General features: G+C 40.6%; 1 protein-coding gene across 7 annotated transcripts in view; it reads left to right on the forward strand.

The window, feature by feature from the left end:
* The window catches only part of RIN2 (Ras and Rab interactor 2), a 172,431-nt gene that overhangs the window by 115,338 nt on the left and 37,208 nt on the right, over positions 1-19,885 (forward strand). For all 7 annotated transcript variants that reach the window (XM_016146156.2, XM_016146161.2, XM_016146155.2 and 4 more), the window contains one exon: positions 17,483-17,675. In XM_016146156.2, coding sequence (XP_016001642.1) covers positions 17,483-17,675 — 193 coding nt within the window. The remainder of the gene's footprint in view (positions 1-17,482; positions 17,676-19,885) is intronic.

Below are 19,885 nucleotides of genomic sequence, written 5' to 3' on the forward strand. Positions count from 1 at the left end.
AGGTCTGGCAGTGGGTCTAGGAACTGCTGTCACCTGGAAACAGAGAAGAGCACAAACGATACTTCTACACAGACAATGAAAACATCTAGAGTTTTGGTTGTTCAAAAATTTCAGCTGCTGAGGAAACTACTGAGATTTGTTGTCTGCTTTCAAAATGGGAGGAAGTGTATTTCAAAACCAGGGTAATGAAAGTGCAGATGTCACTTTTTTCCATCCAGTAGTCAATGCATACTTCCCAGCCCACCTGACCTATTAGCGTCATCTGACACAGGAGATGCACACTCCCTTCCTGGGACACTTGCCTAGCTTGGCTTTGGAGACTCCATGATCCCTGGTTTCCTCTCAGCTCACCTGCTGCTGCTTCTAGGCTCCTGGCTAGTTCCTCCTCATCTCTCTGACCACCTAACCCTAGAGCACCCAGAGCTCAGGCCTAGAGCCTCTTCTCTTCGCACCTCCCCTTTTTTCTCTCCCTATAACTTTGAGCAAGATACTTAAGAATTTCTATGCCTCACTGTCCACATCAATCAACTGGGGATGATAATAGAGCTGTGCCTCAGAGTTGTTAGGAAGATTAAATGAGTGCATAGCAGTAAAGGACTTTACACAATGCTGGACGTGGTGAACATAATAAATTGTTTATGGAAAGAGCTCTTTAGAATAATTTCCTAGGTAATCCCATCCAGTCTTGTGGCTTTGATACCATCTGTGTATTGGTGATTCTCAACTTAAATTTCCAGGCAGGCCCTCTCTCTGAATCCAGGTAATTGCATGCAGCTGCCCACTCAGCCTGACATTTGGTATCTCAAACTTAAAAAAACAAAACTGAACTTGTGGTTTCTCTTCATGAGGAAACCTGCTTCTTCCCTGGTCTTCCCTTCCCCAGTATCTATGCCTTCAGGTGCTCGGGCTTCACGGTCATCCCTGATACCTCTCCTTCTCTCATAAATGTCCTCTCATCCATCTCTAAATCCTTTAAATTAGATCCAAGATCGTACTACTTCTCACCAGCATCACTACAGAGACTCTTGCCTGGTGCCTCTGCATACATCCGTTCCACCCTCTATGGGCTATTATCTAGTAGTATAGAGAATGATCTGACTTTAGTTAATTTAAATCCAAGGCATGTCACTCCTGTTCAAAGCCCTTTAGTAGTTTTTCATTTAAAACCAAAATCACCACCATGGATGTGAGACCCTACAGGATCTGACTCCTCATATCACCTCACTGTCTCTTCTCTTATAATTTCTTCCCTTTCATCACTCTGCTCCAGCACCCCCAGCTTCTTGCGAATCAGGCTCCTACCTCCCAGCCTTTGCGTTTACTGTTCCCTCTGCCCAGAATGCCCTTCTCCCAGGAAATACTCACCCTTGGCCCCTTCCTTCCTCTGTCACCTTTGCTGGCTTTATTTTTCTTTATCGAACTTGTACAGATCTAACATATGTATTATCTTTCTTAACTGTGCATTTTTTGCATCTCAGCACTAGAAGGTAAGCTCTATGAGCACAAGGGTTTGGTCTGTGTTCAATGCTGTTTTTTCAGTGCTTAGAATAGTGTCTGTCACGTAGCATCCATTCAGTGAATATTTGTTGAATGGGCAAATGAAGATGCCAGCCCTATGGAGATTCTAAAAGTATCCTAGTATCAGAAGCCTCTTGCAGAAACAAGACATCACCCTTATAAAGCAATTAAGGGACCCCCAGCCAGCACGCAAAGAAATAAGAAGATGAAAATGTGAAAGGCCATAAGCTTCCTTCCTAGAAAAGAAGAGGGACCAGAACCCATTTTCCCTATGGTCCAGCCATACTTCCTCTATCAATTCTGAGTTATGGACTGTTGTAAATATTTGCCAACAGAGTAGCAGCTGATTAAATCTACCCCATGTCCTCTGCTAGTGTTTTACCAAAAAGAAGCTAGGAAGCCAGGAGAAAGATGAATTTCTTATGCTTTCTCTAACTGCTGTTTCTTATTTTCTCTTCCTCCCCACTCCCCCCAGCCCACGAATACTAAAGTATGAGAAAATAAAGGCTTTTTACTTTCTTCTCCCTCCCCCATGACTTCACAATCTATTTGGTTGGGGGAAGGGTCTCTCTGTTTTGGCAGGCATCCCAGGCCTGAGGTAGGCTAGTGCTCTACCCTTGTCACCACCTTGACCCATCATCACCTATAGGCTGAGACAAACCTTTAAAGATTCTTTTGTCCTCAGGTACAGTAGAGGGATCAAACAAAACAACATGAAATGAGGCTCAGGCTAGGTTTGCAATCTCCCTGAGGATCATGATTAGACTAGGTCATTGAAGGCTGTGCTGCCTTTGTTTACCTTCTTACTCTATTTTACCTCCCACATACCTATTTTTACTTCACTGGTACATTGTAGCCCAGTGACTCACTGGGGACACCCAGGGTCCTGACACTCGCACCCGCTCTCCCCAAAGCAGACACACAGAATTAAAAAATTACTTGGCCAGCTCTGCCCAATGCAACAGTGTAGCCATTGGTCACCACCATTGTCCTCTCCTGGAAGGGTCTGTTGCCTGGGAAGTTTTCAGCATCCCAGCAGCTATGCCACAGCATCGATACAAAACCACAAAAAGTTCAGGCTGCCAGCCCTTGGTAAGACCCTTCACTTCTTCACTTGATTAGAGGTTAGAACACAGGATTAGAAGAGAAGAATGATGGCTTACAATCTGGGGAAGAGATGCCTACATTCCACTCTAGTAAGTCTCTAGTAGCATACTATGATTTTATTAACTGCTCTCTGGCCTTCTGAATGAAACCCATTCTCGCTTAGGGCTGCTTTTTAAAAAGCTTCTACTGAAATAAAACATGATTAAGAAAATACACCCAACTAGATGAATTTTCACAAAGTAAACATATCATATAGCAGCACCCAGATCAAGAAACAGAACATTTTCAGCACCCCCAAGTGCTCTCTTCTAATCACTGTGCACCCCAAGGGTAATCACTTTCCTGACTTCTATTGCTAGAGATTAGTTTTGCCTGTTTTTGAATTTTATATAACTGGAATCATGCAGCATATGTTCTTTTAACTTTCACTTCTTTCAGTCAACATTTGTAAACTATTTTATTGTGTGAATACAACACGATTTATCCATTCTACTGTTGATGGATATTTGAGTTGTTTCCAGTTTGGCGCTATTTTGAATAATGCTGCTGTGAACATTCTTGTGCATGTCTTTCGGTGAACACTGACATGCTTCAACTAGGAATATAGTAGTGAAATTGTTGGGTTGTAGGATGGTTGTGTAGTCAATATTAGTAAATAGTGCCCAAGAGTTTTCCAAAGTCATTATATCATTTGCACTTTGACCAACTGTATGAGAGTCCTGAATGCTCTGTTCTCATTTACACTTGGTATTGGCTACTTTTTCATTTTAGCCATTTAGATGGGTGTGTGGATTTAGAATTTTTGAAACTATGGTGGGTAAAGACAGGTACATCTATGTTGTGACTCAAGTACTCATCTTAGTGCTATGGGACTCAGGAGTGGGGACTCTTCAGTTTTAACATCATTTTACAATTTTCACATGTCTAAGTTCAAGGCTAACGTCATGGGAATTCTGAGCCCACAGCCAGTTCACTGGGTGATATTAATGAAAACCATAAAGTTATGGAGAGGATTATTTGGGAGGAGGACATGAAAAGAGAAAATAATATAGAAATTATGAGGAAAGTATAAATACATATGTACCTTTTATTATTTATATTTCTGCTTATGAATCTTAGATCATAAGCTTGCAGCAGAAAAAATCTGCCAATGAATTTCTCCTCATCTCTTAGATACTGTTTCTTTACTTTGTTCAGTACTTTACTTCGTACAGGAATGTGAGAGGTAAAATAGAGTAAGAAGGTAAACAAAGGCAGCACAGCCTTCAATGACCTAGTCTAGTCATGATCCTCAGGGAGCTTGCGAACCTAGCCTGAGCCTCATTTCATCTGAACAACATCTTGTGAATTGATTTCGCCAAGGCCATTAGCTGCATCATAACTAGGAATTGTATACATCTAAATTTGATTTTTGGAATTTAAATTCTTTTAAACTCAGAATGCATTGGCATCCAATACAGTTTCACATATTTAAAAAATATATGTTCTCGACTTCAAACATAGAATTTAATATCACTTCGTATTATTCCTTTCCATCTATTCCTCTTGAAATGTCAGATACAAAATGATTATTCCTCATTGATTTATACCCCCTTTTATTCTTCTGAAAATTTTGGAGAGTGTATTCATGAGGTTATTAGGAAGCAAGTTCAAGTCATTGATGTAAAAATCATCTTGCATGTTGTCTTCTTACACGGTATCTGTGTCATATGGACTGTTAGCCAGCACTGGAAACCTGCATATACCACAGGTTCAGGGCTTGAAGTACATCCTAAGGTCCCACAGCATTTAGGAGCAGGCCGCTGTCCTCGAACAGTCAGACCCGTCAGAAAGGTTGATAGTCCTCTTTTCCTGTGAGTACCGGTCTGTTCAGCAGAACATGGATTGCTCACAGTCATTTGCTACAGAACATTAGGCACACCATGCAGTATCTTAGGCCCCATGAACAAGATTTTTGGTATTATCAAAGTTTATAGTTTCTTCTTACATATGATCTATTTCTAAGAATTTTAAATGCACATTTCCACTAATTCTTGGATATTTGTCAGTGCCCACCTGTTCACATGCTTTCTCAAAGAATGTCTGATGGGAAACAGGCCAGAAAAGCTCTTGACTTGGGTCAAGGTTGTGTTCTGAAAGACAATTGAAAATCCATTTGTCTGAAACACCCAAGTAATAGACCATAGACACAGCTGTTCTTTCCTTCAGTGGAGGCAGGCCTCGTGGGGTGCTTTGGTGGCACTGGAGGCGGGGGAAGGCGGGGGTATGTGTGTCATAGTTTTGTTCATAATAGGAGGCCAAGTAGTGGAAATAGTTTTGCAATAAGACATATTCCTATCATGCCTACTGGGGATATTCCACTATGATACTTTGATCAATTTCTCCTGTAATCCTTTAAGGTGTTTCCTGATTTTAAGACACTACAAGTGTCTGGAATATGGTTTCAAGGAATTCTGTGAGATTAACTAACTCTTTGCTCATACTGTCACCAATGTAGCAACAATAAAGTTTCACTTAAAGAAAATATTTATTGAGTGGGTGCTATTTGCCAAAATACATGGACAGTGGAACCTGTAAATTTACACAACTCAAGGAAGAAAAAATTGTAAACTAATATCGTATAATGGAATGAGAACATAATAGAGGAATATACCAGATGTCCTGGGGACCTCACGGAGGAAGTGGGTAATTGCAGGTAGGAGGTGATTTTAAGAAAGATGAAACTGGTCATTAACCTTAAAGAACAAAATGCCCCAAGTAGCTGTTTGGTCTGTCATGATTGGCGATATCTGTTATATTGGAGAAAGTTTTTAAAAAGAACATATAAGATTTCTTCTTTTCTTTCTTTCCTTTTTTTTTTTATTACCAAAGTAGAGCATGTACATTGGGGAAAAAGCACAAAACAAAAAAATAAAAGAGTAAATATTGCCATGAACTCACTCCCTGAGATAGAACTACTTTTGATTGCTTGCTTGATGGCTATCTTATTTCTTTGCCTTGCTGTGTATCCTTCCAATGTTTTTCTATGTGTTTAAATGGTAGATCATGCACGATTTTATTGGCTTACGAGGGTGTTTTTGATCATCCTAGAAATATTCATTGTGTCCTAGAAATTGATTCCAGTTTTGTTGAGGGGTAGTGCCTTCCAATTGAGTGACTGTCTTCCCTGAGCACACACAGTTTTCACAGTGGCATCTTCTAGAGCTGGATATATTTTACTGTTTACAGACCTTGCCTCACTGCTGTGTTGGTAGTTGATTCTGCCACGAAATATCTGCTTAGTTAGAATGTAGTGATTTAGTCCAGCTATGAAATAACACCACAGTAACCCAGAGCACTTAAAGACCAAGTACTGCAAATTCACGAAATGCTTGCCTTTCTGTGCATCCTGCTGTGTGCCACTGCTCAGGCTCAAAGGTCAGCAGGCCAAGACTTAGAGCCGCCTGGCTCCTTCTCCTCCTGTTTTCAGCTCCAAGGGTACCCAGGACAACAGGTTCTTTGTTTCCATTTCTTAGTTTTACAGGAATGAATGAAGGCCCCTGCCAGCATTGGCTCCGTATCTGCCCTTTTCATCTCTAGCTGAAGAGTCCACAAGAGGAAGTAGTTCATAAGCCAAGAAAAAAAAAAAAAAAAAAGTCACCAAATCTTTTTCCTCTTGTGAAAATGGCAGTGTCTCCTTCCTTCGCGGAAGCAGACACATGTTTTTGTTCCCATTTCTGTGTCGTTCTCTCCTCCTAGTCCTCAGTAGATACAGCTATAAAATCGCCAAAGGCCCTAAAAGTTTTTCACAAAAATCCTCCTGTGACATTCCTTCAGGAAACTTTTTGAGGAAGTCAAGGCCCCTTCCCTCAGAAAGCAGCGTCCTTTAGCCACACAGGAGTAAAGTTCACAACCCAAAATACATTAGTCATTTTCCTTTCAGAGTTTAAGGGGACAAAAAAGGCCCCGAGGAATTAAGATAACCTGTGTGTTGTAGGTAAGTCAGAGAATTGGCCCCAAGCTCAGTTTTATTAATTTCTAGAGTTTTGACCTCAAATGAGATAAATTGGATGACCTCTAATTTCCCTCACAACTCAAGTAAATAGGCCAGGATTCTTAAAAGAATATCTCTTCCCCCAGGGCTCTGCCCATCACTTTTCCCATCTTGGGTAGTGGGTAGGTTTCCTCAGCTTACATAGCAATTTATCAGCTATAAACTGAGAAATTGGCCAGGGCCTTACATGTAGCCAGAATGCATTTGGGCCTTCCTTCTTTTCCTAACTTAAGTATCACAAAGTAGGCATTTAATTTGGCTTCTTAAATTGTAAAGAAGTGTTTTCATGATTAAATGTGTTAAGAAGTCATTGGACATCAACTACTAGGTGTTTTTGAGGTTGAAAGCTTTCTGGAAAATTTTTGTTGGCTACATGTGTATCTATGTGTTTAACAAAAATTGGAACTGGTGCTTTTGCTAGAAATTTTTATCGAATGGATCTCTTTAGTATTAGCTGTTTTCTCTGTCTCCCTACATCAGAGTTGTCTTCTACTAACATATTTTTCAGAAACCATTAATTGCAGATCCATGACTTCTCTTCCCCCGGTTCCAGGAAGCCCTTGGTTCATCTCCCACCAAACCTGGTATTTGGAGTGTGTTTACTTTCCCCTTGATTCACAGACAAGGATCTGCTGCTCCAGGAGCAAGGCCATAGTGGACATGGGACTCCAACTACTGTCCAGTCCTTAATTCTTGAGATGGCCCCTGCACTGGCGTCTTGTAAGCTGGAAGCCTGAGCCCTCCACAGTGCCATGTTCTGGGCTGCACCTACTTGCTATGGCAGCTGGTCGAGACAACATTGTGTGAAAAGGCCCTGTTGGGTTGGGGCGTAGTCGAAGGCTCAACAATGGCAGAATGAGGAAGGTAGGCCCCAGAGAGGCAGAATACATGTGGAAATTTCAATACAAAAGTATCAAGAGAAGTAGCCTTTCATCTTTTCTTTTTTTCAATCAAAAGTTGAGGATGACAAGCACCAGAGTTCAGGTTGGGGTAGGACCCTAATGATGGATAGAGACTACTTCAGCTGTAAGTACCTACTGGGAGCCATCGTCCAGAAGGTTTCCATTAAACTGACAAAACAAACTTCAGAATGTTGTTTATAGACTAGTTATTTGTGTCCTAGAATGGAAACACATTGCTTTGTTTTCTTTTTTTGAATTTTTAAAATTTAGGAGATAATAAAAGGGACATACTGTAAACTACTAAACAGAATCTTTACCCATGGTTCCCAAGACATTCCAGATTCTTATGTAATCAGTTCTTTTCAGGTTTCGTTTTAGTATCAATTCTCTTTCTTCCTTCCTTCCTTCCTTCCTTCCTTCCTTCCTTCCTTCCTTCCTTCCTTCCTTCCTTCCTTCCCTCCCTCCCTCCCCCCCTTTGAATCAAGTCTGACTGCAAATTTAATTCCCTTTCTACCAAACCACTGAAGATTATGAGGCTGAGAGGAGACTAGAATTGGGGTTGACTGTATGGAAACAATGCTATGCCTTACGAAAGTTAGCATCTTGATGTTGATGCATTCACATGTGCAGGAAATGGTTGGTTTTGACTCTAGGTAAATCAGAATTCGTTGATAACTGATTGCTAAAGCCTCCTTTAGTGTGGGCATGGGGTTCCCACTTTGGGTTTTTCCATACCTCACTTGGTGTACCTTCCTTAACCAAGGGCAGCTCTCCTGCCAATACTGTTTACCCCTACCTTCTCCTGCTCTCAACCAGCTGGTGCAGATCAGACTTTTTTGTGGAACCTAAATCTCATTCCAAGTGTTGGAATAAGGCATTCTGTATTTGGGAACCTTGAATGGAGTGTTTATCACCAATGTTCTGTGTTGGTGGGCATAGAGTTAAAATTCTGAGCTAAAACTCAGTCTTGACTTTTATACCTAAAGCCACCCCTTACCAGTGGATGGGAAGTTGAGGGGCTCTCCATAAATTCATGAGCAATGAGGTAGGCGCTGCTGAAAGTTTGATTTTGTTGTGAAAGAATTTGGTCTCCTTCCTTTTCTAGCCCTGGGCCTTAAGATGGCCAGCGGTCAGGGGTCTCTTGGTAACTGTGGTGATTTTTGCCACCCGTTTCCTGATAAACACAGAGAGAAGAACCCTTTGTCTCCTGAGACTGGAACTGAGCAGCCAAATTCTGTTGTTATGACCTGTATTTTAGAGGAAAGGCCTGAATTAAAGGTTATGCAGGAGAGGCTCAGAAAGAAGCCCAGTGCTTACCATGTTTTTCATTGCCCACTGATTCTCCCTTTCCTTCCACACTCACAAGGAATAAACCTTGTGATCTGCAGATCGCCCCCTCCCCAGTCCTCATCAGCCCTAGAGAAGGAATTTTATCAATGTCTATGCTGGGCTGGGCCTGAGTGTGGCCTGGAGGTGAAGCCAGGCTAGTAAGAGAGAGAAGTATAATGCAGAGTAAAATAGGGTAAGTGTCACAGTGGGTAAAGGAATTACTTGTGTCTAAAATTGCTTGGAGCTATAAGAGATAGGTGAGGAGACAGAACTTGAGCCTGGTTTTGACAGGTGAGTAGGAGCCAATTGTGGCAATGGACACTCAAGAATGCTTGGACACAGGCAAGGAAAGGGCTGAGGAATGGAAAATGTATGCATTTTTCAGGATGACCTTACCCTGTGAATCCAAGAGTGAGTTTTGTAAACATTAATACAGAAAAAATATATTCTAATCCAAATTTTCCCGATTTTCTTCTGTTGTGCCATAATCTTTCTTTTATTCATATACCAACTTTACTTTTAATTAAGCCAATATTTTTCTTTAAATTGACTCACCTTTCACATTTATTTTAAAAAGTAAATTTAGTAGGCCAGTCATGAAAGGACAAATACTGTATGATTCCACTTTTATGAGGTGCTTAGAGTAGTTAAATTCATGGACACAGAAAGTAGAATGGTGGGTGCCTGGAATATGAGAAGGGGGGAGTGGGGAATGACTATTTAATAGGTATAAAGTTTCAGTTTTGCAACTTTAGGCAATGGAGGTAAATGGTAGTGATGGTTGTACAACCATATGATTATACGTACTACTCCTGAACTATACACTTAAAAATGGTTAAGATAGTAAAATTTATGTTGTGCGCATGTTTTCACCAAATTAAAAAAATGGTGAAAAAAGTAAATATAATTGAAAAGTACACTAAATACATATAAACTATTAATATAAGTACTGGACATTAAAATAAAAACCATGCCTCCATGTATTGCCTTGATATATCTAACACTCTTTGAGAAATGTCGTCAATTTTTTAAAAAACATATTCTATTTTTGACATGCAATATTATATTGGTTTCAGGTTTCCGACATAGTGCTTAGACACTTATAAAATGAGGTGATCACTCTCATAAATCTAGTACCCATCCTACATAGTTATTACAATATTATTGACTATATACTCTATGCTATATTTTACATCACAATGATTATTTTGTAACTACCAATTTGTACTTCTTGATGCCTGCCCTTTTTTCACCCATCCCCCAGCCCCCTCCCATCTGGCAACTATCAGAATGTTCTCTGTATCTATGAGTTTGTTTCTGTTTTGCTTGTTCCTTTATTTTGTTCTTTAGATTCCATATGTAAGTAAAATCATATGGCATTTGTCTTTCTCTGACTTACTCTACTCAGCACAATAATAATAAACTATTGCGAAGCTATAAAATATCAGAATTAATCTACATTATCCCACCAAATAAAGTTTTTTGTTTTTGAGTTCTTTACTTTGTAGCAGGACTATAGCTCTTCATGTTAGGAACTCAGGCAATGTGATGAATCTTAAGCCAATCAGGTCCTCAGCAAAAGCAACACGGAACCCTGGGCTCTGCTTTTATTGTTTATTTTTGTTTGTTTTGTTTTGTTGATGTGGTTAGCATTCTATTAATAATAATTAGCCTCATCAATTTGTCTTCACTTGCTCTATGACTATTAGTCATTTACCATGTAAACAAGGAAAAGCTATTGGTTTTCTTAAAACTCTGGAAGGTCCACTGGGGACCCAGAGAACCAGCCCTCAGGCTGAAGAGCACCAAATCTTTCTAAGAGTTATCAGGGAGCACTTTGCTAGAAATCCAGGTAGTACTTGGGAAGGTAAAACCTGGGCGGAGTCACTCACTCCTTCATATTCCAAATGTGAGGCAACCCTTGTGGATTACCTAGTCCCACATTCAACACCAGGATTGGCCTTGAAGGAACAGGCAAAGCAAGCAGGGGTCCCCTCCCAAGAACAGAATTCTTAGATTAAACACAAGTGTGACTTTTTCATAAAGGTAAATCACAAATGTACCATATTCCAAAGCAGATGGGATCATGTTTGTGCTAAGGCACACACACACTCACACAGAAGGCAGCCCAAGAACTGTAGAATGAGGTTTAGAGGAGCATTACTTGATCCCAGTCACTGCCCATCTAATTTAATTCCGCAGAGGACTTGCCATTCAGTCTATGAGAAGTTTTCAGAAGTTGTTAATTAACTAAATCATTCTCTTTTGGGGTTGAATTATTATCTAACGGTCTGCTGTAGAAAGGAAAATTCATAGTACACTTTAAATAAATATTTAATTGAAACATTTTGTCCTTGAAAAATAATCAAACGCATCTTATAGATGTTGATAAAAATTGCCCACTTAAAATATATAATTGTTCAGCTTAACGAAGGTGTGTTTTTAACACATGTAGAGAAGGTTTGAGGGGGGAAGGCTTTTTGTTTTTTGTGTATACTTGTTTTGCCCCCATGTCCTGATTCTGAGAACAGAGCCATCCAGGGCACTGCACCAGTACTGAGACTGTTAGCCGAGTGGATGTGTGCCACCCTTGCCGATAGTAGTAACTCGGCATTTTGCCTTGTATTTAGTTTTCTTAAAGTTTATTTTTGCTATTCAACAAAATAAGATTTTTATATTTTATACATATTACAAATATAGTCTTATATTTAGAAGGTTGTTGACTGTCTTCACTGCACCAGTATTTTTTCACAGAAACAACCTCACATCGAAGTTTTACGTATTGCTTTGTTAATTGCCTATGGCATTTGTTTGAAAAAAGACTGGACTATAAAGTGAAAATATACACTTCTGCTTTGTTGTTTGGGATAGAGCTTGGGAAGAGGGGATGATATACTGGGAAGTACAAGGGAGCCTCTCTGAGTACACTGGTCACTAGAAGCTGCATTGATAGATTGTGCTAACCTCTGGAGTTCTGGATTAGGATAAGAAAGAGCATCATTTGGAAACTGCTGCAAGTTACTGGTTTCTCTGAGATTAATCTGATTATGCGAAATTTAATAAAAATAGATCTAGCGTCTTTCTGCCTGTCCTACATTAGAATGCACTTTCTGTAATCACTTATTCTTGCACCTGCCTAGGCTGCTAACACCTGGTCCTGGGGAAAAAGGGAATACAGTCAAGTAGAAAGGTCACTCTCATCCCACACTCTGAAGAGCTTTGAATTGGGTGTGACCAGAATGTAGCTGGTGCTGGTGAGTCCTGCCACTCAGAGTGTGTGTAATATACTTCAGACCATGAGGCCCAGGTTGTTTAAAATGGGATCAGATATAGTACATGAGTCTTCCAGTGTTTGTTCTCCAGCCCCAGAGGCACCTTATGTTTGTGGGGCATTCTGTGGTTTGCCCAGTATTTTCACATGGGTGTGAGTCTCAGTGAACCAGATTTGAGCTTCATCTCCCCATGAAAGCAGACCTCCAGACTTGGAAATAGTAGTAATAGTTGAAAAAAATATATGAAATTTTTTATGCAGAAAAGCCCAGTAAATATTTTCTGATTTTTCCCGAACCTATTATTTTGCAAAATTTCAGACATTTCAAACATTACAGAAAAGTTGAAGGAATAGTACTGTTTCACTTAAATTTATCAGTTGTCGAAATTTTGTCACATTTTCTTTACCTCTACACTATTTCCTCTTTTTTTTTTTTTTTTGAAGGTGTTGGGGGAGCCTGAGCATTTAACACTTTCTAACATTTTCACAATTTGCTCCTAAATTCTTCAGTATGCATCTCTTAAGAACAAGAGTGTTTTTCTACATAACCAAAATAAAATTATCACACCTGGGAAATGAAACATCAATGTAATATTATCTGATATACAATCTTATCCAAATATTCCCAGTGCTGTTTGTTATTCTGATACCATATCTGATCAATATAGTAATTGTGTCTCTTTATTCTCCTTTTAGATATATTAATCCCATAGCCTTTATTATTATTATTATTATTATTATTCTTAAATGATATTGATATTTTGAAGAATTCAGGCAAATGGTGTTGCAGAAGGTCCCTGTAGTTGGATTTGTCTGATTGTTTCCTCTCGTGTAAATCCAGATTAAACACATTTTGGAGCAGGAAGACTACCCAGATGATATTATAACCTTTGTTACTGGACTGAACCAGGTCTGAATAGTTGCTAGCTAAAAGACAACTCCAAGATGATTTTATGAGAAGAAACTTTATTGCAAGCCAGTGAGCAGGAACACACTGGGGGTCGTTCCAGATAGTGTGTCCCTGAACAAAACATCTGATCCAGCTTCAATAGGGGAAATCACGCATAAACACTGAGGTAGACCTCCTCATTCCAACGCATGTGCAGTCAGAAAACATGGCTGCACATACATTGAATGTTCAAAAGTGGTGTAAAATCTCAGATTTTAGTATTATAATGAGGAACGTTCATGAGGAGGTCACTGGAGGGTCCTTAAGGCTATTTCAGACTGCTCCAGCCAGTCTCAGGCAGTTTCAGTCAGTTCACCCCCTGGTCCTGCAAAACATCCTTGGCTTGTTCCTAAAAAATAGTTCTGGCAGTCAACATCAGGGGTTGTGTAGATATGGATAAATATCTGACTAAGTCTTGGTGCTTCTGTGAGACTTTCAGCACATTACAAGATAAGCATTACACAAACCATATGAGAGTGATCTAAGTGGGGTTATAGGTTAAGGCAAAGTTATAAACTCTAAACAAAGGTTAATCTCTTCTAGGCTTCCTACTAGGCTACATGTGTAGGTTAGGTTAGGTTACACCTTCTCAGAGCATCGCATTGGGGGCACTTGATATTGAGGGTCTCCTCTTTGAAAGTGTTGATGCTGGTCACTTGGTGAAGATAGTATCTGTTGGGTTTCAAATTTGTCAAGGTTTTTCCTTTTTCCTCTTCATGATAAATAACCTGTGGGGGTGATATTTTAAGATTGCGAATGTTCCGTTCCCTAATAATTTTTCACCTACTGATGTTAGCATCCGCTCATCATTCTTGCTTGTATAAATTCTACATGGTGGTGGAAGTACCACTTTCGAATTAGGAAGACAAAGCTCAAAGAGGGAAATGGGTGTTTTGTGCCAGCCGTCCTACTGTGACCATTATCATCATATAGCCTCCTGGATTATATCACAGTGATTTACTTATCTCTATAAGCCACTCATTTGTTCTCCTTCATATTTGCAAGCAGACACCTGTCTTAAGAATCACAAGTTTCTATTAATCTCATCAGCTTCTGTTTTAGGTGGAATTCCCTAAAAGTTGAGCCTGAGATGGAAATTCGTGTGCTGTCATTTATTGAGAGAGGTTCTCAGCAGGAGAGGTTTACTCAGAAGGAGGGAGAGATATAGGATGGGACAGAAAGGAAACCAGGCAAAGTTACGAGGCCAGCTGAAATCTAACCTCAGTCTAATCCCACAGCCAGTCTGAAGTGTGACTAGCACCCAGAGTTTTCCCACCTTCAGGCAAAAATACCACTCCTCTACACCCCTGGTCAGTATGACATTAGTGGTGCATCTGCTCCCAGGGAAAGGCATAACTTCCCAGATATGTTCAGGAAAAAGGAGCAACAGGGGCACAGGGACCTGATCTGATAAAGGGGGACTGGGCAGGGGACCAACAACATTTATTGCAGGTTCAACATTTTTTTCATCAGTTTCTTCCTGAAGGCTGTCCTTCAAGTTGGCTGATAAAAGTCAATTTGTTCCATAATAATAGGCTATAAACCTAAAACATCTGGCTGAATAAAAACATTGGAGTTGGTTTAGGCATTTGTAAAGACAAGGTCTAATTTAGGGTTACTCCTTTATGAGGCCCCATGAATCTTATTCACCGTCTCTGTGTTGAGGCTATAGACTGAGGTATCACAAGATATATTCTTCTAAAAAAGGAAGATGTGTGAATATATTTACATACCTGAGTGTCAGGATTGCTGTCTTAGAGACTATAGAATTTGGTCTTGGTAAAATGTCACCTACCTGAGACGGAGCGAATGAAATCTTTTTTGTATTTTCTTTTTTGGGGGGAGTGGAGGGTTCTGAGTTCTTTTGATGGCACATCCCCCCCGCCAAAAAAAAAAAAACCCACCTAATTGGACCTAAGTTAGGTGCACATTTTGCTCTTAGGTCTCAAGCAAGTGCTCCTCAAACTGCTCCTTGGACTGGCGACATCACACAGAGCTTGCTAGAAAGACAGAGTCAGGCCCACCCCAGACCTGTCGGATCAAAATATCAGGGGCTGAAACCAAAAATCTGTGACTTAACAAACCCCGAGTTATTCTCATGTAGGTTTAAGGGCTGGTCCAAAGCAGTGGTTGTAAACTTGGCTGCACATCAGGATTGCCTGAGGACCTTTAAAAAATCCTGATACCTAGGTCCCACTCCATGTGTCTGACTTATTTGATCTGGGTACAGTCTAGTTATCAAAATATTTTTAAGCTCCCCAGGTGTTTTTAATGGGCAGCCAGGGTTAAGAATCCCTGGTCTAAAGTCGCTTCTTTTACCTTATGTGAAAGGAATTTTAACACCAGCTTAATTTTGAAGTGTGTAAAGATTCACTTCAAAATACCCAGAGGCCCTGGAATGGCATTTGCAGAATGAGAAACTGCCCTTTTCCATCTGGGAACTTACAGCAGAGGTAAAAGAAAATGTTCACTTATTTCAGAGAAAACCAAATGTAAATCTTGAATGGAAGCAAGTGATTCTTTAGATATGTAGAAAGTCAAGAAGGTGAGGGGGAGAAATTATTACGGGGTCTCTAGCCCTCCTACAGGCTATCATAGGTGTTGTTATTGAGGCTGCATACCCAAAAATGATCATCTTAAATTGGCTTTTTCCATATTTAATCCAACTTCTTAGGAGTAGAGTGGTCCTCCACGTGGAAATTGCACATCCTTCCCCCATTCCCACCTTAAGTTCAGAACCATTGCCTATCTTCCTCAATGTTGAAGACTTTGTCCAGGCCACACATTTGGGTTTTTGGTGGTTTATACATTTGAAAACCATGTGTATCCCAACCTGAACTTCACCCTTTTAGGATGAGTGGTCAGGTCTGATGTTCCAGCTGGTTGCTCCAAGACCAGTGCCAATGACTAGATCATTGAGAGCCAGGGAAACTGAGAGTTCTGGAGATGGTAGAGGGAAAGAGACCCCAGGGCTGAAGCAGTTTTGGATTGGAATTTCTGTCTTCTCTCCCTTAACGAAGTGCGTCCTTGAGCAAGTTACTCAATGAGTCTGAGCCTCCTGGTCTTCTTTTTCTAAACTGGGGCCCTAGTAGCTTTTTTTCAGGGCTGTTGAGAGGAGTAAATGAGAGAATGTTTGCAAGTGGCCTGGCCGCTGGTAGACACTACATAGATACAAGCTATTCTACGTTCATGATTTTACTCGTTACCTGCAGGATTGAGTGAACACCAGACCTCTTGAATTTCTAGCTCTGCTCTCTCATGGCTGTTTACAACTCTGGACAGTTCAATAACTTCTTGGACCTCAGTTTTCTCATTCATAAAATGGGGACTAAATCCTCAATAACAGAATTAGTGTTGTAGACGAAGTTCACGATAGTGATATTTTTTATTGAGATTTAATTTATATAACATACAATTCAAAATTTAACGTGTACAATTTAGTGGTTTCTGGCATATTCCCAAAGTTATACAATTACCAGCACATCTCATTACAAAATATTTTCATTACCTCAAAAAAGAAGCTCATACTCATTTGCAATCACTATCCATCCTGCACCCCTCCCTAGTCCCAGGCAACCACTAATCTTTCTGTCTCTATATTTGTCGATCTAGATTTTTCATATACATGGAATCATAGAATATTTGTCCTTTTGTGTCTGAGGTTTTTCACTTAGCACAATGTTTTCAAGGTTTATCCACATTGTAGCATGAATCGGTACTTTATTCATAAATAGGATAACTGAATATTATGGCTGAATAAAATTCCATTGTATGGATATGCCACATTTTATTTATCTGTTCATTAATTGATAGAAATTTGGGCTATTTAAAGTTATGGTGATTATGAATAATGTCAATATGATTTTACCATACTGTAAGGTTTCATTATAAACAGTATCAGTAATAAAAATGCCTACATGTGTGAAAAGGAATGAAATCCAATTTGGGAACAAAATAAGTGTGCATGAGTGTGAGTGGGGTGATTTGTTTTTGCTTTTCAAGCATGCCATCGTCACGTCTGTTGAACTTTAGGACCTCAAGGTTTTCATATGGAACTTCGCACTTAGGGTACTGGGCTCAAAGGAAGAAATGTTTCATACCAGAATATAGACTAAACAGGTTTTAGGATGTTTAGAACCATTTCAAAACCAGGTTAAAAATAGAAGATTGTGTTTGAATGTCGTTGAGTACCCCTTTTAATATTAGAGATACAGAGTGAAATATAACAGTCTGGAGGGGAAGACAGATGAGGTGGTGATGACATGATGGGGTATGTGCTGTGACAGGCCTAGCCTATGAGATTGTAGGGCAGTCTCCGGGTTAGGGAAATTGTGATGCAGCCATTTGACCCCTGCCAACTCTCTTTCTCTTAGCATGGTAAGACACAAGGACGATGGCTATTCTGAGGAAAAGGATGTGAAGACCTGTCCCCGGGACTCTGGCTATGACAGCCTCTCTAACAGGCTCAGCATTTTGGACCGTCTTCTTCATACCCACCCCATATGGCTGCAGCTGAGTCTGAGTGAGGAAGAGGCAGCAGAAGTCCTTCAGTCTCAGCCTCCAGGGGTAAGACTCAGAACCGCAGGGAAACAGGTTGAGGCAAGCAGGGCTGCTGCATCCTTAAAGAGAAAGACTTGCAGTTCTAGAAAATTCTTTGCAAGCTGTAAGGAGCATGGTTCCTGGTGTGTGCCTGGGTTGCAGTGCAGGGAATTTCTGAAAACTCCAGAGGCAGCTCCCAGGAGCAGAGCTTCTCACTATTGGTCTCTCTGCCTTCATCTGCAAGACTCAGCAGGATAACAGAGAATCTGAGTAATGAGGAGAGGCCGCTGGCCAGAGGCCTAGGCCTGCCTCTTGAGAGAAGACACTGAGGATGAGCCTGGTTGTGGAGTTTCGGTTGCCCCTTCTGTTCACTTTCATTCTGAGCCTGGGAACCATGTGGGACCCAGCCATCCAACTTAAGACCCAACCTTCCAAAGTTCTGTATCTGTATGCTTGTTTGCTCTAGCTGTTGCTGCTGATTTTTCTTGGGCTTTCTCAGTGGCATTGCACATGAATCAAAGTCCAAAGTCCAGTTCAGTTTCTACAGCCACCTTAATCAAGACCACGCTGCAACTCTATAGAAGTTCCTCAAAGAAATGTTATTCATTGATTAATATATCCTTTGCTGTCCAATATGGTAGCCACTTGCCCCATGTAGCTATTTAAATTTACGTTAATTAAATAAAATTAAATGGAAAATTATTTCCTCAGTTCCACTAGCCACATTTTAAGTGCTCACTATCTACAAATGGCTGGAGGCTGCCATTTAGGATGGTACAGAATATAGAACGTTTCTGTCCATCACAGTAAATTCTTTTGGACAGTGCTTGTATACAATGTCTACTTCCAAAAAAGGATAACTACAGTAAGTCCCAGATAAAATAAGACTTGAAACAACATACGACAAGAGATAGAAACTAAGAAGTAGATGGAAAGGCAAGGAGAAAATTATGTTTGTGGCTGGCTGAGGAATGTTGTAACAATTGGCACAAAAATAAGCTTTTGAGTTTCCTATCAGCCAAGCCTGTCTGTTAGCACTTTTTGATGTATAAGTGAGTCTTTGTTTCTCATCTGACAGAAACAAACAGGACTAAGAACTGTTAGAAGTTGCTCAAGGTGACAGATGCAGTATTTGATCATCTTTGCAGAGAATTTCGTGGCCAGCATGCTGTGTTGTTGCCTGTGATTTTGGCCTGTATGATCAAGACCCCCTTCTATGAGGCCCCCACACTTTGGAGTTTGAGTTGTCTGCTCCTACACTTCTGCCAGAAACTCTGAAGAGGGAGGTGGTCCTGTTGCTAGGCAGCAGTTCCCCTCCCGGTGTCAGGCACAGCCATTCCTGCATGAGACCTTGTAAAGAACAAGTCAGGCAGGATATTCAGCCACCTACTTCATTTGTGGATAGGACCCGCCAGACAAGATGGGGCAAGCTGAGGGCAGGGTGAGGACAGAAGCAATGTGGGTCAGGACAGGCCAGATATACCAGAAAAAGCAAGAATGCTGAAGAGAAGAAAAAGCAGATGTGAGAGGGAGGGAGAAAGCCCAGCCATGGTGACATGAGTCCTTGGGGGTGCCGCCATCCTTGGTTAATCTACAGCCTAAGACAGGAGTCTTCTAACTGTTTCTTAAAAAGGCCAAAGTGTAAATATTTTCAACTTTGTGGGCCATACGGTCTCTGTCACAACTACTCAATTCTGCCTTGTAGTGCAGACACAGCCATAGACAATACATACATGTATGAGCATGGCTGCATTTCAATAAACGTTTTTCTACAAAAACAGGTTGCAGGATGGATTTAGTTCACAGGCCATACTTCATCAACCCTTCATTTAAGACTGCAGACATTCAGGAAATAAGACCTGCAGGACTTAGTCTCCCTGACCCCCAAGGAGCAAAGAGAACCTTCCTTGCATAAGGGAAGATTACCTCTTTCCACCAACCAGCAGCTGCTTCCCAGTGGTGCTTTGGGCTTTTACCCATTAGTATGGTATTTAGGAAACATCTGCTTCAGTTTTAGAGTGTCCCAAAGACACTGACTCCCAGAACTGGCTACAAGCCCTACTCCAGGCATTCCATGGCTGTCTCCCCATGGGTACTGGGACAAAAGAGAGAACTCAAAGGTCTTCTTGCTTCACTCTTTACCAGATAACCAGTTCCCATATCCCACCCTCCACCCCCACCAAAATAATGTTTCTTAGGAGCTATTGACTAGACATATGGACTAAAGTGGAGATTAG

Source organism: Rousettus aegyptiacus, unplaced genomic scaffold, assembly GCF_014176215.1.
Source record: "Rousettus aegyptiacus isolate mRouAeg1 unplaced genomic scaffold, mRouAeg1.p scaffold_m13_p_12, whole genome shotgun sequence".
NCBI lineage: Eukaryota > Metazoa > Chordata > Mammalia > Chiroptera > Pteropodidae > Rousettus > Rousettus aegyptiacus.